Source organism: Mustela lutreola, chromosome X (genome assembly GCF_030435805.1).
Source record: "Mustela lutreola isolate mMusLut2 chromosome X, mMusLut2.pri, whole genome shotgun sequence".
In the NCBI taxonomy this organism is placed as follows: Eukaryota; Metazoa; Chordata; class Mammalia; order Carnivora; family Mustelidae; genus Mustela; species Mustela lutreola.
Genome location: NC_081308.1, coordinates 86,141,901 through 86,165,527, shown reverse-complemented (window position 1 = coordinate 86,165,527; position 23,627 = coordinate 86,141,901). Strand labels below are relative to the sequence as shown.

Genomic DNA, 23,627 nt, shown 5'->3' with positions numbered 1-23,627 from the left:
GTTCTGCTAAGTGAAGTCTAGTTTGTCTCACGTACAGGAGAGGAAGTGCTGTGACCCAGGCCCAAAGTCCCGGTGGGCATCCTGGAGCTGCTTAAGCCTCTCACCAATTGACACCTATGGAAAGAGGCAGAGAGTCAGTGAGTTCATTCCAGAGATTTAGTGCAGGATTTCCAGGCACCTCTGGAAATCTTTGTGAAGTCCTTTACAGGCTATCTCCTCCCATGGTCACCATCTTCTGGCTCTTCCACATCACTCCCAAGGGTCAGAGAAGAGCATCCTTAATTCCAGGTCATAGTCACTCCTCATCTGCCCTTGTCCACCTGAATGCCTGCATTTAGACAGACCCCTCTCAGATCTTCATTTCAATTACTCCCTGCAGCTTAGAGGTTGAGAAGTCTGTTCCCTGGCCCAAAACACTCTACTATTCTTTTCCCACGTAGGTCCCACTTTAATGCCCTTTCACTTTCTTTTGGCCTGAAGAATATTTCCCCCAACCTAGTTATATCTAAGCTCTTCCCCTATGGCTCACTCCAGGCTTCTCTTCTACCTGTAGTTGTTTCCAGCGGACATTGATCTGCTCCAGGGCTCGGGAATTCTCCATTGACAAGTGTACATCAGAAATGGCAAGTTGGTGGGCCAGATCATTCACCAATTTCACTCCATCTTTCATGGGAGAGAATTCTTCTTTGAACAGCTATAGAACCAGAACCCAAGTCCCACAGCAATCAGAGAGTGGGAAAGAGGAACCATTAGTCATTCACCACAAGTCCTCCCTCTTCACCCACAAACTTTTGTTTCAACAGCACGACCCAGGTGCTTGTATTAGGCCATTGGGACTCAGGTGTGGGTGGCCACTGTCCTTATCCTCTTCCTTTCCAACTCTCAGAAAATAGCAGGGAAAGAGAAGACAGTGGAAGGACAGAGGAGAGACTCCAGCTAAACCAGCCCCCACATCCAGCACATAAACTGGGAAAGACTCAGTTGCTGTCTGGTCCACCTTTCTGTAGGTGAAGTGAAGCTTCAGTAGCAGGGACTGGGAGGAGTGTCAGGTCTCAGGGTGGACCATAGTCAGGCTACAGGCCTGCATACCTTAAGAGCCTGAATGTGCTCAGGTAGTGAATCAATGAAGAGATCCCCAATGGGCTCCCATGTGGCTCGGACTCCCTCAGCCTGTGTCAGAGTATTGCTTAATTCCTCCATTGCTCCTTGGATCTCCAACAGCTGCTCCAGAGTGCGCTCAATGTGGCGGTGCTGGTCTACACAGCGGGCTGTCAGCTTCTCCCATAGTTCACTGGCTACTGTTGCCTGCTTCCACACAAAGCGGCTAAGGTTCTGAATCCGTTGTCTGGGAGAGGTATCTGTAAGAGCAAGCAGGAAGCCGGGTCAGGCCAACCTGGCAGGGGCAGCCCAGGAAAAGACAGAGACAAAGAGAGACCTTTGTAAAATGTGTGTGTTTAAGCGTGTGTGTGTGCGTGTGTGTGTGTGCGTGCGTGTGTGTATACTTAACACTGTGTGATTTATCACATGTGTTGATTCATGGATCCCCTACCACAGTCAAGAGACCATGTTGTTAATTTCCCCCTACTATGAGGATTTCCTCATATTCTCAGAAAATGGACAAGGCAGACTATGAGTAAAATATTTTAAGAGGTGCAGCGAGGCAAATCATCCAGAGTTCTATTCACATGACTCTAGAACGTTATTTTGCGTTAGTGTCTGCTGCCCACTTCCATCCAAACCAGGGAGGCATTTTATGCTCAGGAGAGGTTAGCATAACTCGCCCAGCTTTTCCATCTAGGCATCTAAATTGGAGGCTTCTTCTTTCTCCCTCAGATTTCCCCTCAGGAGGAGATTTAGACCCGCAAAACTCCAGGCTTATCCTATCTGAGGCCCCCTGGTCAGTAAATTGACTACTAGCCTCCTATTGAGGGGCTGGAAGTAAACAGAGCTAGTCAAAGCTTTAACAAAGGACTCAGTTAAAAAAAGGGCTCTTCCAGGCCATTCATAGCCAGTATTGAGAAGCTGAGGACTCTTCTGGGAAAAGGGCCTACTGGGCTACCACTCATACCCAATCACCATGAATCCCCCACTGCTACTTTAATTAAACCTAGACCTAGAGTGGCCTACTTTACCCAGGAACAGGACCAGAAGGCACAATAAATTTTTTTCCTGAAGTGTCATCACCTTTTTAGATTTTAGAAAGATTATTTTATTGTTAGCACATCACCTCATGTCTATGTTGGAATGAAGCAGTACGTTTTTAAAAGACATACTACTACTACTTTCATTCACTGAGTCAGCTCAATGTGTTCGAGTCCTTTGTGTTTTTTTCCTTTTTATGTCTCATTAGAAGGCCATACATGATGCTCCACAGAGCCACATACAGCTTTGGGCCACACACTGGTCTCTCCTACTCCAGCTTCTGTTCTCTTTGCTTTTTCCTGCAATGTGAATCTTGCTCCTTCCCAACTTTGGACACCTAAGAGAAAATTATCCTCCTAGATAACAGCTGAGAAAATGAGTTTGGGGAAGGCAGGAGGGTGTTTAGCAGTTCATTGCTAAGAAGGCAAAAGAGGGGAAGACCACCCACCTTTGCTCTCAGAACGAGGATCCTCTAATTCCTCAAATGGGTGCTGGGACAGGAAGGCCTGAGCTGACTCCAGCACAGAGTAGATATAGGGGCCCCGAGACTTGACATCTTCCATAAAGGCCTATGAAGTTTAGCAACATGGTCAACAGGGAAGTAAAATTTTTCCATTGCTTTAAATTCCATTCTGTAATTGATGACCTTTCTTCTCTTCAGTGCAACTTGATCCTTTAGCATTATGTATCTTCAGGCTACCCAGACAGAAAGAGGTGCAGTCCTCCGTATAGGCAGAAGAATGACTCTGACACTGGGAGGTCTCTTTAGAATGACATGGGTCTGTATATGCCGCAAGGTAGAGAGAAATGTGGAGATTTGGGGTTGGGAATCTTGGTTCTCTGGAAGACCCAGAAAGTTCTCAATGAGGGGCTTAAAGAAATCAAAACCAGATAGGTAGGATTTATATTATAATTTTAATTCATTTTTTTGTTGAAATATAGAGAAGAGTATACAAATCAAAAGTGGACAGCTTGAGGAATTTCCATAAAGTGATTCCATATCTGTAATCAGTACTGAACTCCGTCAAGAACAGAACTCCATCAGCATCCTAGAAGGCACATTTGGTGGCCCCTTCTGGTCACTATCTCATTCTTCCCCTTTAGGTAACCATTGTCCTGACTTATAATACCACTGATTAGTTTTGCTCATTTTGAACTTTATGTAACTGGTATTATACAGTAAGTACTCTTTTTGTATCTGGCTTTTTCTCACTAAACATACTGCTTTTAAGAGTCATCCATGCTGTGGCATGGGGTTAAAGTTTATTTTCTTGCTGTACTGTATTCCATTCTGCATCCACCTTTCAAATTGAGATAAACTGACATATATGATTATATAAATTTAAGGTATACAACATATTGATTTGATACACTTATATTGCAATGTGATTGCCATTGTCACCTTAGCTACACCTCTGCTCTATCACATAAGTACTTCTTCTAGTGCATCCTGTATTCATTTTTAAGAAATAACTGTTGGGGTGCCTGTGTGGCTCAGTGGATTAAGCCTCTGCCTTCAGTTCAGGTCATGATCTCAGGGTCCTGGGATTGAGGCCCGTATTGGGCTCTCCCCCGCTGCTTCCCCCTTTCTCTCTGCCTACTTGTGATCTCTCTCTGTCAAATAAGTAAACAAAATCTTCAAAAAAAGAAACAGGAAAAACTATTGCTAGTTTCTGATTACAATAGGTAATATATGTCACCAAAATCTTTGAAATTTCAGAAAAGTATGAAGAAGAAAATTAGAAAGAACTCTAATTTCATCACCTAGCATTAACCATTGTGAACTTTTATATATAGTTCCTTCATATGTTTTTGTATGTGTGTATACATGCGCACACATCTATACAAATTTTTGAGATCCACCTTTATATAGCTTCGTATCCTATGTTTTTTTTTTTTCACTTAACATTATATTATGTTCATTTACCCATGTGCCCACTAAAAATCGGGCAGGATTTGAAAGAAGGCCAATTTCTGATGAAAGGGCTGGGGAGAAAAGGTTTGACTTACTCTGATGAAGTCCAAAACAGTAAACTGGATCCAGCCTCTTATTACTTCAGGTGTCTAAGCACAGGCTAGGGGCCCATCTGTCAGAATCCTGCAAAAAATATCCCTTCCCAGCTGAAAGGCTACACACCACAGTCTCCATAACTCAAACCTACCGCATGTGTCTCCTTCTCCTGTTGCACCAGGGCCACATCCCCTTGCAAGGGCAGCTGAGCTGACAATTCCTCATCTTTTTGGCTGAGCCAGTCGATAATCTCTTGGAGGGGGAGCTGAAGCTTTCCACTGTGGTCCGAGAAGGCCTCAAGGCGAGCGCTGCACACAAGGCATAAGACCAATGATTTTTAATCTCCTTTTTTTTTTAAGTGGCAAAACACTTTTCCCCAAATGTTTATGTGGAGCTTTAATACATAAAACAGATTAAAGAGGAGCTGCTCTGGTTGAAGAGGGAGGAGGCCCAGAGTCCTCCCTTCTCCTCACCCACAGAAGTTCCCAAGGAGGGGCGCCTGGGTGGCTCAGTGGGTTAAGCCTCTGCCTTTGGCTCAGGTCATGATCCTGGGGTCCTGGGATTGAGCCCCGCATCGGGCTCTCTGCTCAGCAGGGAGCCTTCTTCCCTTCCTCTCTCTCTGCCTGCCTCTCTGCCTACTTGTGATCTCTCTCTGTCAAATGAATGAATAAAAATCTTTAAAAAAAAAAAAAAAAGAAGTTCCCAAGACACCTTCACATGGAGTACAGTACTAAAAACCAGTGGGGAGGTCCATGGGTGGGGAACATCAGTGCGGACGTCAGTTAATTCAGTTGTGTGCCCAGCATCAGGCTGGGGAGGAAACTGAGCAAAGGCATTAGTGGGGACAGCTGTCTGGTTGCTGTCTTGCCCTGGAGGAACTCAAATCATGCCAAATTACTCATCAACAGAGGCTTCTCTGACCCTAACCTCTGAGTAGAAAAGGATATAGTAAATAGAAAGGTTTAGTCAGGCAACTGAACGTGGGCACTTGCATGTATGAGGACACACATAAATATATGCAACCCAAGGGTTCTAAAAGATGACAGCACCATAGGCTAGAGAGTTAACATATGGAAGGAGAAAAATGCACACACTATACTCATCTCAGTATGCCCCCTCCCCAAATGAAACTTGAGTTGAGGACCAAGTGGTAGGAGGCTAGAGGCCAGCCTAGGTACTGGCATCAAGCTCATTCCCCTTATCTGACAATAATAACTATTCATTGCCTCCTTACCACTTGGGCTAAGCCCTTACCTAAATGATTGCTTCCACTAATTATCAGAGAAGCAACCTTTCAAAGTAAGTAACCTCCTGTTGCCTAGGAAGGTTAAGTAATTTGCCCAAGGTCACACAGTTAAATCGTAAGTAGAGCTATGATTTGAACTCAGATTCATTTACCCCAGAGAACTGCATTCTTTCAGCTTTTCTGTGCTGCCTCATTCCAGCCAAAGCCTAACAACAGTCAGGAGTTTGGGTTTTGATAATAGGGAGTAGAGAGGAAATGTGTGGGGGTAAGTTATGTAGAGGGGTAAAGAAAAGAGGAACAACCAATATAGGAATGGATTTCATGCTCTTACTGATTTGCCTGATTTGCCCTGGTCTGGGGAGGAATAGATGGGCTGATAACCAATGGATGGGAGTAGAAGGTATAAAAGGATTGGGAAGAGAGCAGATAAGATCTACCAATATGGAGAGCAAACACAAGATGAAGAGGGAGTAATCATATCATTCATTTATACATCAGTGCTTTTAAGTCCAGAAAGCATTTTTGTATCTTATAAGAATCCTCACAACAGGGGTACCTGGGATTAAAGCCTTTGCCTTCAGCTCAGGTCATGATCCCAGGATTCTGGGATTGAGCCACGCATCGGGCTCTCTGCCTAGCAGGGAGCCTGCTTCCCCCTCTCTCTCTGCTTGCCTCTCTGCCTACTGGTGATCTCTGTCTGTCTTTAAAAAAAAAAAAAAAAGAAAGAATCCTTACAACAACACTGTTGTATTGTTCCTTCACTCATTTATTTTTCTTAAAAAATAAAAAATAAAATAAAAGTGAAATCCCCATAACCCAAACCATGTATCCAAGGTGACATAGCTACTTAAAACTGAGACTCAAATCCAAGTCTCCTGACTTCTGACCCAGGGTCCTTTCCAAAGACCAAGAAGGAAAGGGAGAAGTGGGTGATGAGGCTGATGAGAGGGGGACACACAGGCTGAGAGGAGAATGGTAAGCTGCAGCAGCAGCAAAAGTAGCCCAACACTGTCCCAGCCAACTGCCAGGCCTTACCGGAGGTTGTGAGACTTCTTTTTTATTTCATTCCAACACAGATTCATGGCTGGTGGTTCTAGAGGTCCAGCGGCACCAACAGACCCGTTGAAGAGCTTTGGGCTTAGGCAGGAAACCCCAGCACCATCCTGAGGAGGTGCAGGGGTGGTAGCAGCAGCTCTAACCTGGACAGAAACACAGACATTCTGTGATCCCCGGAGTGTGCCACACCCTGGTCTGCACCAAGACAGGGATGGGACAAATGTGAATAAGGGGAGAGAATGGCTTGTCCCAGGGTGTGTTTGGGGGAGCGGGAGGCAGGGTGAGATAAAGGAAGCCTCCGTGGCTCTGCTCATTGCAAGGTCCTCTCTTGGCACAGGTTAGTCACTTTGAACTGCTGACTACTATCATTATTACTCTTATTACTGTAAATTATGCCAAGACTACTTACTGCCTGGATGGGATTCTGGAAGTACTTGCTTTAGACAAGAGCTGCTCGGAATTGCCCAATCACTGGCAACCACAGCATTCAGGGTAAGCCATAGGCTCATGCTTCAGTGTCCCACAGTTTAGCCAACCTTCCATAAAAGAAAGCTGAGGGGCTGCCTCAGAGATTCAGGGAGACATAATAGATTAGCCAGAGAGAGCCATTTATAATAGATGTCTTACTTTGCAAATGAATCTAGGTTTTGGTGTCCCCTCTCCCTCTTCCCCCACCTGCATTTTCCACTGGTCAGGAAGCCTAGAAATCGTCCTAAAGAGAACTGTTCATCTACAATGGGTTGAGAAAGAGCTAAAGCCACATTTTTTATTCTGATCTCCAAAGGACCCTGACCAGAGTCAGCAGGTAAGGGGACCAGCTGTGGAGCCTGCCGAAGGCTCGCCCTTGAGCCCTCAAGCTCAGAGCCCATCATTTGCTCGCCCTGAAGGGTCTTAAAAAGTTTGGGGGAATGAGGTTGTGTCAAATGGCCCTTAAGAAGTTAGCTACCTCTAGCACAGTGCCAGGACTGCCCAGCCAGGGCCAGAGGTGGGTAGAGGGAAGGAGAGTATAGAGGAGGAAATCTCAGTCTGTGCCACTCAATCCCAGCATAGGGAAACCCACCTCCCTGCCAGCCTATCTACCTGCTTGCCCTCTGTAGAAAGAACATGGTTCCGGTGAGGCCTGAGATTTTCTAGTCTCCCTTTCCCCCCAAATGGTAGTGCCTTCCCACACAAGACTCTCCAGGCAATCTAGGAAAACAATCACCCCATTAAAACGCCAGCTCACAGCCACATGCTAAAAGGGAAGTGAGGGAGCAATGCAGCTCAAGGGCAAAGTTCTGAATTTAGTCCCCCTGTGTCCCCATGAGCTGACCCTACCTGTGCTGCCTGAAGACTTGGTTGCAGGACTCGGCAGTTCCATGATTATCCCTCAGCTTGCAGAATCAGTCCCTTGTGAGCCGCAGGCAGAGTCTGATAGGTTCTAAGCAGGCTTCCTCAGGGGAGGCCTGCAGAGCTGAGCCAGGTCAGGAGGCGGGAGCTATCACCCTGTTTGTTTACTGACCCCCCAGGAATCTGGAGGGGGCGGCTATGTCAGGGCTCAGCGGGTGAATCAGAGCTTTGTCCCTGGGGAATTCCAGCTCATTCCCGCCTGGGCCCGCCACACCGGGGCCAGGAGGGCCCTCCCAGGCTGGCAAGGACAGCGGGAGTGGGACTGGGCATTCCATGGTGCTGAGGAGGGGCGTACATAGGGGAGTTTCTCTTCATCTGTTTTCCCTTTCCACAGCAGACATGAAGGGACTCACTGCCTACAGCCCCTGCCTCCCACCTCTCCACTCCCCAGAGAGAGGAAAGGATCAGACCACTTTGGTGACAAACCTCTGGTAGTACTTCCTCAAAGCCTAGCAGGAGGATGGGCTTGTCTTTAAGGAAGTATGCCCAGAGGCAGTGAGGAATGGGTGTGGCACACCTGGGGACAGAGCCATGGGAAGTCAGGATCAGGAATTTGGACAGCAGAAGATTCATCCAAGCCCACTGTGGAAACAAGGGGGTGCTCTGCCCTGCCTTTGGGAGGTAGAGGGGAATGGAGGGATAATCATTTTCCACCTCCCCAGATTCTCACTGCACTTTAAGGCTAGGGGGAAATAGATGGGTCTTGGGGCATCCCCTTGGACCTCTGCTGGGGAGGGAGAGGGAAAAATGGAACCCAGAAGCTCTATGCAGGGATCCAGTGCGAGGGAGGCCCCTGTGCCCTGCTTGTGCTGCCCTAGGCCACTGGCCTCAGGGACAGGGCCCCTCTGGAAGTGGCCCCTCTTCTCTTTCTCCAGCAGACTTGCCTGGGGGAAAGGTTAACATTCCCGAGCTAGGCCCCCACCACTCAGCACTGAGGGAAAACACTTCGCTTTTACCAAAAAGGGTTCTGTTCCCATCCTCATTTATCTCCCACAGAGTCTTCTGGGCTTTCCACAGTTCCACATTGTTTCCATGCTGAGGCCCACCTACAGGAATAGTTGGAGCAGCTGCCTGACCCTTCCTGAGGGTCCAGGATGGAGCCATTCTGGGTGGAACCGGGATGGCAGGGGATGGCAGGCCAAGAGTAGGGAGGGGCTCTAGCTCTGGGTCACAGCTCTGCTGATGCTGGGATAACTGGGCTCAAGCCAGTCTCACAGAGTCCCCTAGATGGGGAATGCCCCCAGAGCTCAAAATGGCTCCTCGTGACCCAGCTACAACCAAGTGTTCCTGTTTCTGAGAGAAGTGCCCATGATGAACAGGGCTTCACCCATGTTAGCCTTCCATTCCCTTCAGATTTCTTCATTTCCCAAATCCCCATTTGCCCCCCCCACCACTATACCTCATCACCTTGTTCTCCCCTCCTTGTTCCCCCTTATATTCACAAGTCCCTCTAGTAGAGCCAGGCACACAAAAGGCAAATAAGAAATGACATTTTTCGTTCCCTACCACTGGCCTTCTACTTCTGGCTTTTGTGGCCAAGATGTTTGCTTCTCACTGCAATCCCCAAAGGGCTCTCTCCTAATCTCTTAAAACTTTAAGACAAAGTCAGAGCCATTGGGAAGGAAGAGAAGAAACTGGACAGTGGTAGAGGAGAGGGGTTGGTCTCAGCTTTCTCAATTACAAAATGAAGCCCTCAAGTCCCTCTGCCGAGGTGGTGAATCTTGGAGTCGGGGGCATGATGTGCAGGGCAAGCATTTTGGAAGGGCCCAGGCTTCTCAATCCCTTGACCCTATGTCAGTCCCGCTCTGGGGAAGGGGTAGGTACACTGGGAGATGCGAAGTTGACACTGGCTTGAGAATATGTTAGAGGTGGCAATTTCTCTCTGGTTAAATGTGGGGGGGACGGCTCAAGAAGACCTCACTGTTATGTCTTTCCAAAATTTTCCTTCATGGTTCTCTGCAAAATGGACTCCCCAGAATCCACATTCTCCATCCCTAAGGCCATTCTCCTTCCCTTCTTCCTCTCAACCCCAAAGCACAATAGGACAAGCCAAAATGTGTTTATGCTTCCCCCTTGTCCAGTTAACTTCCCATGGACTTTCCTCATTGTCAGGAAGGGGGGCTATCTTCTTGGGATTACTGCCTCTCATACATCCTCTGCCCACCCACCAACATACATAGGCGGGAACACACAGCACCACCCTTTCACTCCTAGGCAGAAGAGAGGAAAGGAGAAACAGGTATGAAGGTCAAGAGACTGTCAGCGGGGCTGAGCCAGGAGCTGTAAGACTAAAGACTTGAGAGGAAGAGCCAACTGAAGAATAGAGAATATTTTGTAGGTGCAGAATGTAAAGTATGCCATAAAGAATCTAAGGTAAAGAAAGGTCCTTCCTTGTCCTAGGTCATACCCTGAAGGGTCACTCTTCTGGAACCTCCCTTGGGAGGTTAACATGGAACTAGTCTCCCTCAGTCATGGGGGCCCAGCCCAGCCCAACACATTTCCTTGCCCTATGCCCCTATAAAAGGCTTCATGTGTGACAAGGGATGAGCCAGAAGGAGGTCCCTTGCCCTCTCCAGGGTTTTGGGTATATTGAGAGTGCCCTAGAGCCTTAGGAAGCATGGACACCCACAAGAACACACACAAATCCTATGTCCACCCTTTCTCCTCAGGACTTTGTTTTGCTGTCATCCTCTTACCTGAGGCTGGGGGCAGGTGCTTCGGAGGCTGCTGTTGTGATGGAACTGGTCAGCTGCTCGCCATTCATGACATCGTGGGAGGGTATAAGGGCATCCCTGCATGACCATAGGTTGCATCAGAACCAAGGCTCATGGGGGGTGAGAATGGGCAGTGCACCAACCGTTGACCATAAGCACCTGGAAAAGCAACAAGGAGAGACTCAGAGTTGAGACCTAGAAAAGGCCTACAAACTCAACACATACCCAATGGTGCCTTGACCAGTTATGTAAATCAGTATTCAAAGCTTACTGGTCTACCTAGTAGTTTTTCCCAAGCTGCCATGTACCATAAGAGACTTTAATTATTGACCAAAGAAGTATGTGTTTATTATCTATTGTGCTTTGTGCACAATAGATGATTTTCTGTCTGAGATCTCACAGCCTCGAGAAGAGAGTGGGGGAGATTGGGATGAGGGGAGGCAGTCATATAAGCCCGTAACTATAATAAAATGCTTATGCAACAAGTGTTATAATCGAGATTTGACCAGAAGGCTTGGGGAGCACAGACAGGGGAACGACTAACTCTGAGAATGTGCGAAGATTTCAGAGAGAAGACATTTGAGCCAAGTCTCAAAGGACAAGTAGATGTTTGCCTATGCAGAGAAGGTGAAAAAGGGAGAAGGTGTTCCATCAGAGGAACCCACCTATGCAAAAATGGATGTCACCAAAAAAAGCATAGCATGTTCAGAGCACAGTAAGTTCCACTTGGCTAGAGTTTAGGAGGCACAGAGATGAAAAAGACATGGTGCCTGCCCCTGAGGAGTTCACATATACAAAAAATAGACATGGGAAAAATCAAGCCATAAACTGCTACTCGCATTAATAATAGAAGTATTTATGGGATGGAGTGAAGGGATAGATGAGGTTAGTTCTATCTGGTCATGCCAAGAAAAGTCTCCCTAGATGAAATACACTTATAAGGTGAGCCATGAAAGAGAAATCAAGACTGTCATTAGGCGGGAGAGATAAGACAAAGTAATAATAATAGTAATAATAATAATAATAATAATAATAATTCCAAACAGCACAAAATGAAATGTATGGTGTGGGAAGCAGCCAGGTGAGGCTGGTCATGGCCAGATTGGGTCATGCCTTGAATGATAAGTGGAAAATTCTGGGCTTTATCTTGTAGGCAATAGGGAGGCACTGAAGATTTTAAGCAGGGGAGTGACTCGAGCAGATTTGCATTTTAGAAAGAACCCTCTGCCTGCTTTGTGGAGTAATTCTCCTTAGGGAAGAACCCATTGAGAAGACCTTCTAATTGGCAAGCACTGCAACAGTGAGGAGGGAGCAGAGAGCAGGGATTATGAGATACTTACCAAAGAGGTAAAGTACATTGAGCTCAGTAATCAATTGAATGTGAAGGGTGAAGGAGATGGAGGAGTGAAAAGTTTCTAATTTGGGACCTGGGTTGATAATGTTGCCAACAGCAAGAGAGAGAAGACAGGAGAAGGAGCAAATTTGGTGTGGTTGGGGGTGAGGGCAGTGTTCCATAATAAACCATGCTTGGGCAGTGTTCCATGATAAGCTATGCTTGAGACACATTCAGCTTTAGATGAGCTGAGAAAAGGAAGACATGAGTGAAAAAGTTAGATGTGCAAATCAGTTGACAGTTTAGCGAATGTGCACAAGTGGGATGGGAATGGGTAACAAAGACAATGTTTGCAAATGCTCAAAGTGATAGCTTTAAATGTTGGGCAGGCAAACCCTGATCCAAAGAGTAGGAAGTGAGCATCTTTGATTCCTGATGTTGATGATTAAAGAGCCACCATTTTTAGTCTCTATTTCAGTGGTTCCCAACATTTTAGGTATAAGGGCCTCTTAAGATTAAAAAAATAAAAGAATTTCACTTCACCCACTCATACCTACAATAGTAGCTGTACTTTTAGTACTTACAGAGTGAGAAAAAATATTAATACATTTAAAGATCTATGGACTTCTTGCATTGAGAGTCCTTCTCCCCTCCTCAGGGGTCCTTGGTCTGAGACTGGGGACTGTTACAGATCATAAAGATGAAAGAGTTTATGGTCTGAAGGACAGTTTATGAGTCTCAAGAGATTACACAGCTACATAGCTCCTCATGCCCAAAGAGAGTCTCCAAAAAATGGTTGAAAAGATGGCTCCCCTTTTATCTGACACCAACATAAAATAATTAGTAATTCGGATAAAAAATGAAGTATTACTCTAGATGTGTTATAAGCATGAAGGCTACAAAAGGTCTGCCTTCAGAACTTTTTTATGTTAACATGTTTATTTTTGCTGACTACACAAGTAATGCATGTTCTTTATAGGAAAACTGGAAAATCCAAAAAAAATCACAAGGATGAAAATTAAAATAACCTATAATACTACTACCCAGAAATAGCTACTACTAATAAGTGTGGAGACTTGCAGTAGTTTTTCTATGAAAAAAACTATATCCATACATCTCCAGTAGTCATCCTATGATACAGATCACATTGTGCTTTTTTCATTGGCCATTTATATCATGGCCATTTTAGAACGTCACTAACTATTCCTCTAAAACATGATTTCTAATGGCTGCAAAGGTGACAGAGCACTATGCTTGAGGTCATTGGCTTTGGTATTATACAGACATAGATTTAGACCCACACTACTCACCCTGTGGCCTGGGATGAGTTAACCTCTCTGAGCTTCAGTGTCCTCATCAGCAAAAGGGAGATGACAATGATATTGCCTTCATAGAATTATTAAAATTAATAATGTATCTAAATAACTTGGCACAGTGTCTGGCAATAGTACACTGCTAAGTAAGTGTTAGCTGTAAACATTGTTGTATACTATTCAGGTGAATGGATATACCATATTTTTAACAAGTAGATGTAAGTCACACTGCCATGAACAGCCTTATGCATATCTGTGATTCTTTTCTTATGATAATTTCCTAGAAGGGAGAATTCCCGGACCAAAGGGTATGAACCAATTTCAGGCTCATAATGCCTATTTCTAAATTGCCTTAGAAGAAATAGATCACTTTATACTAACACCAGCAATGAATGAGAGTGCCAGTTTCCCAGCACACTTGCCAATAGTGAGTATTCTTATTTTTAAAATATCTTTGCCAGGGCGCCTGGGTGGCTCAGTGCATTAAGCCGCTGCCTTTGGATCGAGTCATGATCCCAGGGTCCTGGGATCAAGTCCCGCGTCGGGCTTTCTGCTCAGCAGGGAGCCTGCTTCCCCCTCTCTCTCTGCCTGCCTCTCTGCCTACTTGTAATCTCTCTCTGTCAAATAAATAAATAAAATCTTTTAAAAAAATAAAATATCTTTCCTATTTTTATAAGAGAAGATGGCATCTTGAAAAGTTCTCTGTATTTCCTTAATTGCTAATGATGCTTAACCTTTGCCCAACATTTTTGGTAACCAGTTGTGTTTCTTCTTTCATGAACTATCTCTGTCTCTTCTGAGGTTCACCTCTCTACAAACTAACTTCCTTCCTTCTAATTCCTCTACTAACCTGATGTCTGGTTGATGCTTCACAAAACAAAAATAAAACAAACACAGACAGAGAATTCAGATCTTCTGATCCCAGTGAAGGAAGAGAAGGCCTAAACTCTTTCTGGTCCTACTTTGACTATTCTCTGCTGTTTTCAGACTTTGCCACTGACTGTGACATCAAGTCATTCCACCTCTCTAGACCTTGGTTTGTAACCCTGTAAAACATTAACGTGCAAGACTTGTCAAACATCAAAATACTAGCATTCCCTGTGTTTGTAGAGCACGTTTTATAGCTGGCTGTGCTGTCATTCTCGATCTTCAGTGCTACCTGGTAAGGTTGGCCCAGCCAGAATTATGATCTTATTTGACATATGAAGATGCTGAGACACAAGTGAGCCTGGGTCTCCTGACTCCTGGTCAGTGCTCTTTGTTCTACAAAAAGATTCTTCCTTCTGCCTCTCAGTTTACCTCCATGACATCCCACATTTCCACCTGTATATACTGATTCTCTTCCTGTTCCTCCTTTCAATTTGCAGAGGCTGGGAGGAATTGGAGATGAATCTTAGTCCCCAGATGGCCAAGTGTAGGAAATAAGACATGTTTTTTAAAAGTATAACTTAAGGTGAAAAAAATTATTCAGACCTTATGTGGGACACAGAAACTGTGCCATGAGAGGTCACAGATGAGGAAGCATGTGCCTTAAATTGGAGGGATTTAGGATGTATTTATGGACGAGATCCTTTTGAGATGAGGTGAGAGAGAAGATGTGTACACATGGAGTAGTGTGAAGGATGCTTTGGGGGTAGAGCTAAATCTTCTGTTCTCTCCCCTAAGGATCCTGCTAGATACCAACCTGTGACTTTTTGCTACTAGGAACACTCTTCCTGGTTTTCAAAGCCACAGACAGGCCCTTCCAGAAAGACTCAGCAGGGGAAACGTTATTTCTCTTGGGCAGAGAGAAAAGTTTTAAAAACATTTGGGAAATACCAGGATTCTAACATGAAAGCAAAATTGTGGCTATTGGAGGACAAGGTTTATGTCTGATATTTATTTCAATCTCACATATTTTTTTAAGATGGTGCCAAGTACACAGCAGGCACTCGGTGAACATTTCCTGACTTGATTTATGGATTTAAACTCCAATTAGGTCAGTGTACAGGTCCTCAACTTTGTAGGTACAAATCCCAGAAGGGATGAAGAAAAACACTTTGGATACACGTATTTATTTGCATTTGTGTGAAGTGATGTATACAGAATGTTAGCATTTGAAGCAAGTCTTGAAGCACCAAATGAAATTGCAAACAACCTAAATTTTCATTAGTAGGGGACTAGTTAAATAAATACTGATATATCCATACAATGGATCTCTATACAGCGGTTAAAAACACAAGTAATAGGGTGCCTGGGTGGCTCAGTGGGTTAAGCCTCGGCCTTCGACTCAGGTCATGATCTCAGGGTCCTTATATCGAGACCCACATCAGGCTCTCTGCTCAGCGGGGAGCTTGCTTTCCCCCCTGCCCCTGCCTGCCTCTCTGCCTCCTTGTGATCTCTGTCTGTCCAATAAATAAATAAATAAATACATACATACATACATAATTCTTTAAAAAAACCCACAAGTAATAACACTTTATGTGACAATATGGAATAACCTCTCAGGACATAATTTTAAGTAAAAGAAAAGAAGAAAAAATAAGGTAGTTAGTTCACATTTGTGTAAAACCAAAAGGAAAGTATGTGGTATCGATGCAAAAAATTTACATGTGATAAAATAAAAGCATACAAAAGAATCTGTTAATATTGATTGCCTTTGGATAAGGGAGCCAATTGGCTACCAGACAGAGGTGGGAGAATTCCCTCCATTCTTTTGGGATTTTCTCTCTTTTTATGTTTTTTAAAGATTTTTTTAAAATTATTTGACAGAGAGATAGCACAAGCAGGCAGAGCAGCAGGCAGAGGAAGAGGGAGAAGCAGGCTCTCCACCGAACAGGGAGCCTGACATGGGGCTCGATCCCAGGACCCCGAGATCATGACCTGAGCTGAAGGCAGCCACTTAACTGACGAGCCACCCAGGCACCCATGGATTTTCTCTCTTTTTAAACCTGAGAAATATAATATACTTACAAAGAGTGCATGCATAAGGCAGATGTGTAAAATATACTGAAATATCATAAAGCAAATTCCCATATAGTCACTGCTTGGGTTGAAAAACAGAATAATTACCCACACCCACAAAAGCCCTGGGCCACCTGCAAGAGATGTAGTTTGTACTGAACATACTTTTGTACCCTGTCAATATATTAGCTACTTAACAGCCACTTCCTCCCTCCCTTCCCACTCCTCACCAACATGCCGTGGACATCTTCAACTGTTTTCTGTAAAGATTAGTGTAGTGGCTTTTCCACAGCCAGATAAATAAGAACAGTTAAAACTCATTGTACTGCATGTTTTATATCATTAACTAATCAGTCTATAGAATCAACTCATTTAATTTTTTTGACAACCCCATGAAGTGGTTGCTATTGTCTTCATTGGGCAGAGAAACAGAGGCAGTAAGTAAATGGTTCAAAGTGATACTGTGAATTATGGGATGAGGATCTGGGATTTGTATCTGAGGCAAAAGTGTCCCAGAGCACAAGTTCTTCACTGTGAACACTATTCTGCCTTTGGAACTTCTAGAACCCAAGCACTGAGGCACTGTAATCATGCACCTCTAGCAAGCAGAGATTTTTTTTTGGGGGGGGGGGGGTTATGGACCACCAGGTGGAAGCCCAAGCACTTAACTAGGCTGTTTCCCACCCAGGCAAAGACACAAGCAATTAAGAGGATGCAGTGAGTCTGGGATTTGGGGGATCACCCAGCTGGTAAACCCTACACAGCTTTTCAGTGACTTTCCTAGGACATCCGAGAAGTAAAATTCTGGTCAACTCTCCTAGTCTGACCTCTGAGCTCCTCCTGTGCCTTAGAACTCAGTAGATATTTTTTTAAATGAACAAATAAAGTCTTTCCCCCTAGGAACTAGAGAAGTCTAGGCATCTATCCTACAGAAATACTTGCAGAAATGGGTGAGGGTATCTGCTGCAGTATTGTTTGCAATCACAAAACTCTGCAGTCAATTCAAGTGGTCATTACCAGGGGACTGGTTAAGTGGGCTATTGTCAGAGAGGTGGCACAGTGTGACAGGCAAGGGTGTGGGCTCTGAGCCAGGACACCCAGATTTGCATCCTGCCTCCACTACTCTTCAGCACAGATTTAGACAAGCCCCCTGACCTTACAGTGCATCAGTCCCTGCATCTGTAAACCAGGGATAAGAAAAAGACCTACCTCATAGCCTGGTTGCAAGGAGTTCATTCATACTTTCTGACATCTAGTAAGTACTCACATTTTACCTATTTCTACAGCCACTCATGAAATGAAATATTATGTAGCTGTTAAAAAGAGGTAGATCCGGCACCTGGTAGGTTAAGTGTCTGCCTTCGGCTCAGGTCATGATCCCGGGGTCCTGGGATTGAGCCCCACGTCGGGCCCCCTGCTCAGGGGGGGAGTCTGCTTCTCCCTCTCCCTCTGCCTCTCCTGCTTGTGCTCTCTCTCTCTCAAATGAATAAATAAAATCTTTTAAAAAGAGAGAGAGAGATCTATATATACTGATGTGAAAAGATATTGAAGATACATATTTTAGATAAAAGAAAAGTTCAGAATCATATGTCTGAGAGAGCACCAATTATGCAAAAAGCTTTTGAAAAACATCTACATGAGCATATGCATAGAAAGAAAACCTGCAAGGAGACACAAAACCGCTCAGTAACAGTATTTCTGGAGAGTTGTGTGAGGGGGACTCTCCCTTAGACTTTATATATCTTGCGTATGTATATATACATACAAACATATATATACATAGATACATACACATACATTTATATGTATTCTATACCAAGTGTTTATTATTCTTGGGAGGAAAATAAATAGTGAAGACTTTTAAATCACGAGAAGTTTGGCAAAGAACACAGTAGTGGGAAGAAGACCCCCTTCCCATGTGCTATAGATTCCTCTCTCCAACCTGAGGTAACAATGAATGATGGCGTCCTCTCTCACAGCATTGCCTTTCTACCTGACAGCATGGCACCAAGATAGAAGACACACATCTCACTGGTACTGAACCTTGTTATGTGTTCCTAAAATAATTCTTGCAATGTAGCAAAAAACTGAGGTTCTGCTTCAAATGCTCTCACTTAATGAATAAATCATGGAGACTCGGAGTGTCAAACTGGAAGGAGCCTTAGAGATTATCTAGTCCAACCCCCTCATTTATTTTTTTTAAGATTTTATTTCTTTATTTGACAAAGAGATAAAGCCAGAGAGCACAAGCAGGGGGAGAATGGCAAATGGAGAGTGAGAAGCAGGCTCCTCGCTGGGTGGAGAACTGGATGCGGGGCTCGATCCCACTGATGAGGGGGTTCGATCTCAGGCGCCTGGGATCATGACCTCAGCTGAAGGCAGATGCTTGGCTGGCTGAGGCACCCAAGTGCCCCCAAACCCCTCACTTACAAACAGAAAGAATGAAATGTGTTCCTGAGAACACATAGTTGTCAAGGAATTTCAAGATGAAGTGTATTCTCCAGTGAAAAGAATCAGAGATCCATCCCCATGGGGAGCATTTTATTCTAAGCCCAATTAATGCAACACATCTGAAACATTTAAACACTGCTGGTGGGAGTATAAGTTAGTCAACCAATTTGAAGAGCAATTTGACAGTATCTCTCGAAGGTGAATATTTTCATACACTGTGATGGGACAATTCCTTTCTAGATATATACCCAATAGCAACAGTCACATAAGAATATCTACAAAAGAATGATAAGGATAGCTTGAGCTGTGAGCCAAAAACTGGAAACAGCCTAAATGTCCATAAACAGCAGAATGGATGAATAAATTATGGCATATTCATTAAGTGGAATGTTATACAGTAGTGAAAAAAGTAAGTGACCTAGAGTCACATGTCCCAACACGGATGATTCACAAAGGTAACACTGCAAATATAACACAAATGTAACCATGCAAAGAAATGGTTCTGCTGTTTAAAGACACATATGTATGTAGCAAAAGTATATATAAGTGCATGAGAATCATAAGTACCAAATGCGGGACACAGTGGTTAATTCAGAGGGAGGTGGTGTGGGGAGGAGGAAGTTTTAACCATAGAAGGACAGACAGAGGGTTTCAATTCTACTGGTGATGTTTTCTTCTTAGGCTGGGTGGTGGGCATTCTGATTCTTTTTACGTTATTCTCTGTATCTTTTTGGCAGAGACAAAATTTTCACAGCACATTGGTTGAAAGAATGCAACAAATCCCATGCTGAAGAGAATCCACACTTTTCAGATGTTACAAAATACTAAAAGAAATGTGTAAGATACCCATGTTGCCCTCCAAATGACAAGATTATCCCTTCAACCTGTTCCATTTTCCTGGGACTAATTTCACAGGAGGGAACCTGCTGTAGAAGCTGCCCTAGAGACTGAGAATCAGGAGATGAGGGTTCCACACTCTCAGATACTCATTAGCTTTGCCTAGGAGACCAATTTGATGCATCTATTAGTTTCTCTCTCATTGAAAAAGGCAGAATTGGACTAGATTATCTTATTAAGTTTTTTCCACGTGACAAATTCTCCCAGCTTCTTTCTTTGTTTGTCTGGCTTTGTGTTTTTGAGCAGCAATTCCCAAAACTGTGTCTGCAAGATTCTGAAGGGATTTCCATGTAGAAGAGCGTTCCTTGGTCAAATCCGTTTGCGAGCTGCTGCGTTAAACAAAATTAAACGGATTTATTTATGGCAGTCCGGCTCAGAGCCTTTTTGTTATGCTTATATACACTGTGACTCTCTTAGGAGGAGAATTCGGTCTTGAAGCGTTTTCCAAAAAAAAATTATTGGACCACAGAATGCACCCCCACACCACCACCACCACCACTCCTTATTTTAAAACAGAATCTATTAACATTCTCTCAGAACAGCGTTCTGTGAGACATCAGTGTGGTTAGTGCTGTCCTAGAAGGGATTTGTCTCACTTGCTATTTCAGTTGCGGATGTGTGTTTAGAATCCCTTATAAGGGAGGAATGTCGTCGCATGGTATAGCTCCCATAGAGTGGGTTTCTCCTGATTGTCCCTGGCAAGTTTGGAAGGATATCTGCTTGGGCTTCGTGAGGGAGAGCCCCTCCTATCTGGCACTGGGGCAGATAGAACCTCAGAAACTTCTGGGGAATCTATACTTAGAAGTGCTGCATCCCAGATACACTCTCTAATTCTGGCTCTTGGGCTTTTGCTAAGTTTGCTGCTTCGAGCCATACTTCCTCCTCTGGGTGGTTTTGGAACTGAAGGGTGCTCTGGCGCAGAGCTCCAGAGAGACTTGGCAAGAGAGCAGAATGACTGGGGAAACAACTTTCCATGTATCTTCTTCCCCCCAGCAAGAGTTTGTAGGAAGCCAGACTGCAAGGAAGAGGTGAACCCACCCAGGAAAAGAGGGGCTCTGTCTTCTTTGGGGGACAGAATACTTATCACTTTGACTCACCGCACCTCCTTTTCAGGAAGGGTTTCCTTAGAAGGCTCCCAAGTTCTCTGGAACCATCTTCCCATCCAAATCCCGGAGGGAGGGAAAAAAATCTCCTGAGGTTGGTGGTTCTCACAGGGCCTTTTAAAAGGTGATTTACTGGGGCGCCTGGGTGGCTCAGCCTTTAAGCAGCTGCCTTCGGCTCAGGTCATGATCCCAGGGTCCTGGGATAGAGGCCCACATCGGGCTCCCTGCTCAGCAGGAAGCCTGCTTCTTTCTCTCCCACTCCCCCTACTTGTGTTCCCTCTCTCTCTGTGTCTCTCTCTGTCAAATAAATAAATAAAGTCTTTAAAAATAAATAAATAAAAGGTGATTTACCTGAGGGCCTTTAATCTAGAAACAAGGATTCCTTTTGGAAAAGTCAGGAACTCAGGTGAACTAGACCTAGAGCTTTCTAAAGACTTTCAGTTCTCTTGAATGATCAAAAAAAGAACGTAAGAGAAAAGTATGTTCTCTTCCATTCGGCATGCACTATGCTCTAGATGGAAACACGCAGCGGCTACTTCATCCCAGTCCAGCCTGGCCACCTGCTTGAACCCAAAACCCAGGAGGCCTGGCCCTGTCCGCTTACCACAGGCAGGAGAAACCTTAGCTACCCACACAGTCTCAGGCACACTTACCAGGCTGGGGTGTTGGGCCTGGTGCCAGGAAAGGTAAGGAGCCCAGAAGGAACAGGGTGTTTGACTTCAGGACAGGTGAGCCTCACTGCAAGCACGCCAAGCTATGGTCTCAAGAGTGGAGAGGTACCTCCTGATTGTGGTGGCGGTGTGGGGCGGGGGGGGGGGGGGGGACCGACTAAGGGAAGAAGCAAAGGGGAAAATGCCACAGAGAAGATGAATTGAACCAGGAAGTAAGGGCGGAGATTAGGATGTGCCTTCAACACCCAGCTCCCAAGGCAGAGCCCAGTTTACTCCAGGGAGGCATTCCTGTGTCCTGTCTGCCGACTAGACATTCATTTGCTCAGGAAACCTGCTCTGAGGTCCCAGGGTTCCTCCCTCCTCCCTTTTCAGCCTGGGCTTTCCACACCCCTTCCCTTCCCTCCCACCAGGAAATCCACCCTTGGACAAAAAGCATGTCATTGAGAACAAACACAAATGAACAAACAAGCCAGCAAACATGGAAACAAATGATAGCCCTCTCCTCTCTAAGAAGCAAACTGTGGACCTTCTTCTTATTCATTAGTTGCTCAAATTGGTTTGAGTTTCTGTTGTTCCTGGGCACCTTTTCTCCCCCCACCCCCTCCCAATCCAAGCAGTAGCTACTTCATTGTGGGCATTTTTTTAAATGCAAGTTTTCCCCCAAAGGCACATGCAGGCAGCAGGAGAGGAGACACACACACACACACACACACACACACACACACACACACAGTATCTCTGGAGCTTGCCTTCCCTCAGTCATTTCCCCCTCAGCCTGCCGAAAAAGGGCGAGGCTGGGGAATCGTTTCTCCGTGGCCTACCTTCTGATTCCGGCAGGTCTGAGGAGCAGGCTGCAACTGGGAGCTGGGAGGCTGGCGCCGGGCTGCCTCTGTGAATCAGCAAAGAAGTCCCTGAGACAGGGATGCCGACAGCTGCTGTATGCACACTCTCCCTTCGTCTCTCCCACCTTCCTGCCCTCTTCTCTTTCTCTCTCCTCCTCCCCTCTGCGAGCCGCTGTGTGTTGCTATGCAATCACATTGGGACTCACAGCATCGCTCCGACCTCGGGCAAAGATACCCTTGACTGGGCAAAGGCAAAAAGAGCAAGGACAGTTTTGTAAAACTACCAGAGCCTTCCCGGCTCTCTTCAGAGATTTCAATTCATTAGAAGCAGAGGAGGAAAGCGGAAGAGGCTGAGAGGCAGAGGGGGAGACAGGGAGAGGGGGAGAGGCTTCCACTGGGGAGGAGGAGACAAAAGAGGCCCGGAGATCAATACAAGCGGCTGAGTGAGGAGCCTGGGCCCCAACTTCCACAAATCTAGCCCAGAGCCAGAGCCAACTTTGGAGCCAGCCGCTGGCAGGGTCCCTCAGTAACCAGTCCAGGATTCGGTTTCTGTGTTGGAGGTTGAAACACTGTGCTCTAGAATTGTCACTGGTACCCAAGGTACAGTCTTGGGCCAGGGTGGACCTCCAGTCACCCCCAAAGTTCTCTGCTCACCCCTGTTAGAGCTACGTAGAGAAAAACACCTCCACAATGAGGGAAAAAAAGGGGACCTTGAATGACTGGAGAAAATATATTTCCTCCATGCCTCTCTTCAGCAACTATCACAGTCATTCTCCCTCCTTCTGTCCATACCAGCCCCTTACTCCTCAATCACCCCTGTTGAAGAGAAGAGGGTATAAGGCCCAAATACCCTGAAAGAAGCTGGAAAATCCACTAAAGGGACAGAGAATATTATAGCCCTTTACAGAGTGCCTGGCACCTAGTAGGTTACTTAGTATTTGTTAAATGAGTAAATGGGATGGATGGATGGATTGAATAGCAGTCAAAAAGTCACCATCGCCAGGGGTGCCTGGGTGGCTCAGGTGTTAAGTGTCTGTTGGGCTCAGGTCATGATCCTGGGGTCCTGGGATGGAGCCCTATGTTAGGCTCCCTGCTCCACAAGGGGCCTGCTTCTCCCCTTCCCCCTGCTTGTGTGCTCATTCACACACAAGCTTGCTCTCTCTCCCTCTCTCTCTCTCTCAAATAAATAAATAAACTTTAAAAAAAAAAAAGCCACGATCCTCATCCTTCTACACAAACATACTCATATGTAGAGCTCTAGCAGCTCCAGGCCAGGGCAAAGGATAAGAGAAACATTCTTCTTTCCTCCTTCCACTTCTGAGAACAGGGTACATGAAAGAGAGAAAGACTGGTTTGGTGGTGGGGGTGGGGCGGTGTTGCTTAACTTCAGTGATTTGCATCTAAAAGTTCTATAAGCTCTGATGGTACTGGAATGTAGATCAGAGCACACATTCATACCCTGGCGCAAAGGACCTGTGTCTAGTGTTTACAAAGTGTCTACAGGGACTGAGAATTA

At 45.3% G+C, this 23,627-nt stretch overlaps 1 protein-coding gene across 3 annotated transcripts in view; it reads right to left on the bottom strand.

Annotated features, from left to right (window-relative positions):
- DRP2 (dystrophin related protein 2) overlaps positions 1 to 22,504 on the bottom strand; it is a 43,357-nt gene extending 20,853 nt beyond the window's left edge. The window contains exons 1-8 of one of the 3 annotated variants that reach the window (XM_059158014.1): positions 22,091 to 22,504; positions 10,541 to 10,717; positions 6,435 to 6,598; positions 4,305 to 4,461; positions 2,591 to 2,711; positions 1,090 to 1,358; positions 548 to 694; positions 36 to 114 (exon numbers count right to left, since the gene is read on the bottom strand). In XM_059158014.1, coding sequence (XP_059013997.1) covers positions 36 to 114; positions 548 to 694; positions 1,090 to 1,358; positions 2,591 to 2,711; positions 4,305 to 4,461; positions 6,435 to 6,598; positions 10,541 to 10,657 — 1,054 coding nt within the window. In that variant the 5' untranslated portion in view covers positions 10,658 to 10,717; positions 22,091 to 22,504. Of the gene's footprint in view, positions 1 to 35; positions 115 to 547; positions 695 to 1,089; positions 1,359 to 2,590; positions 2,712 to 4,304; positions 4,462 to 6,434; positions 6,599 to 7,772; positions 7,858 to 10,540; positions 10,718 to 22,090 lie in introns of those variants that run through there. The other 2 variants (XM_059158015.1, XM_059158016.1) reach the window with 2 other exon arrangements.
- Between the last annotated feature and the right edge of the window lie 1,123 nt (positions 22,505 to 23,627).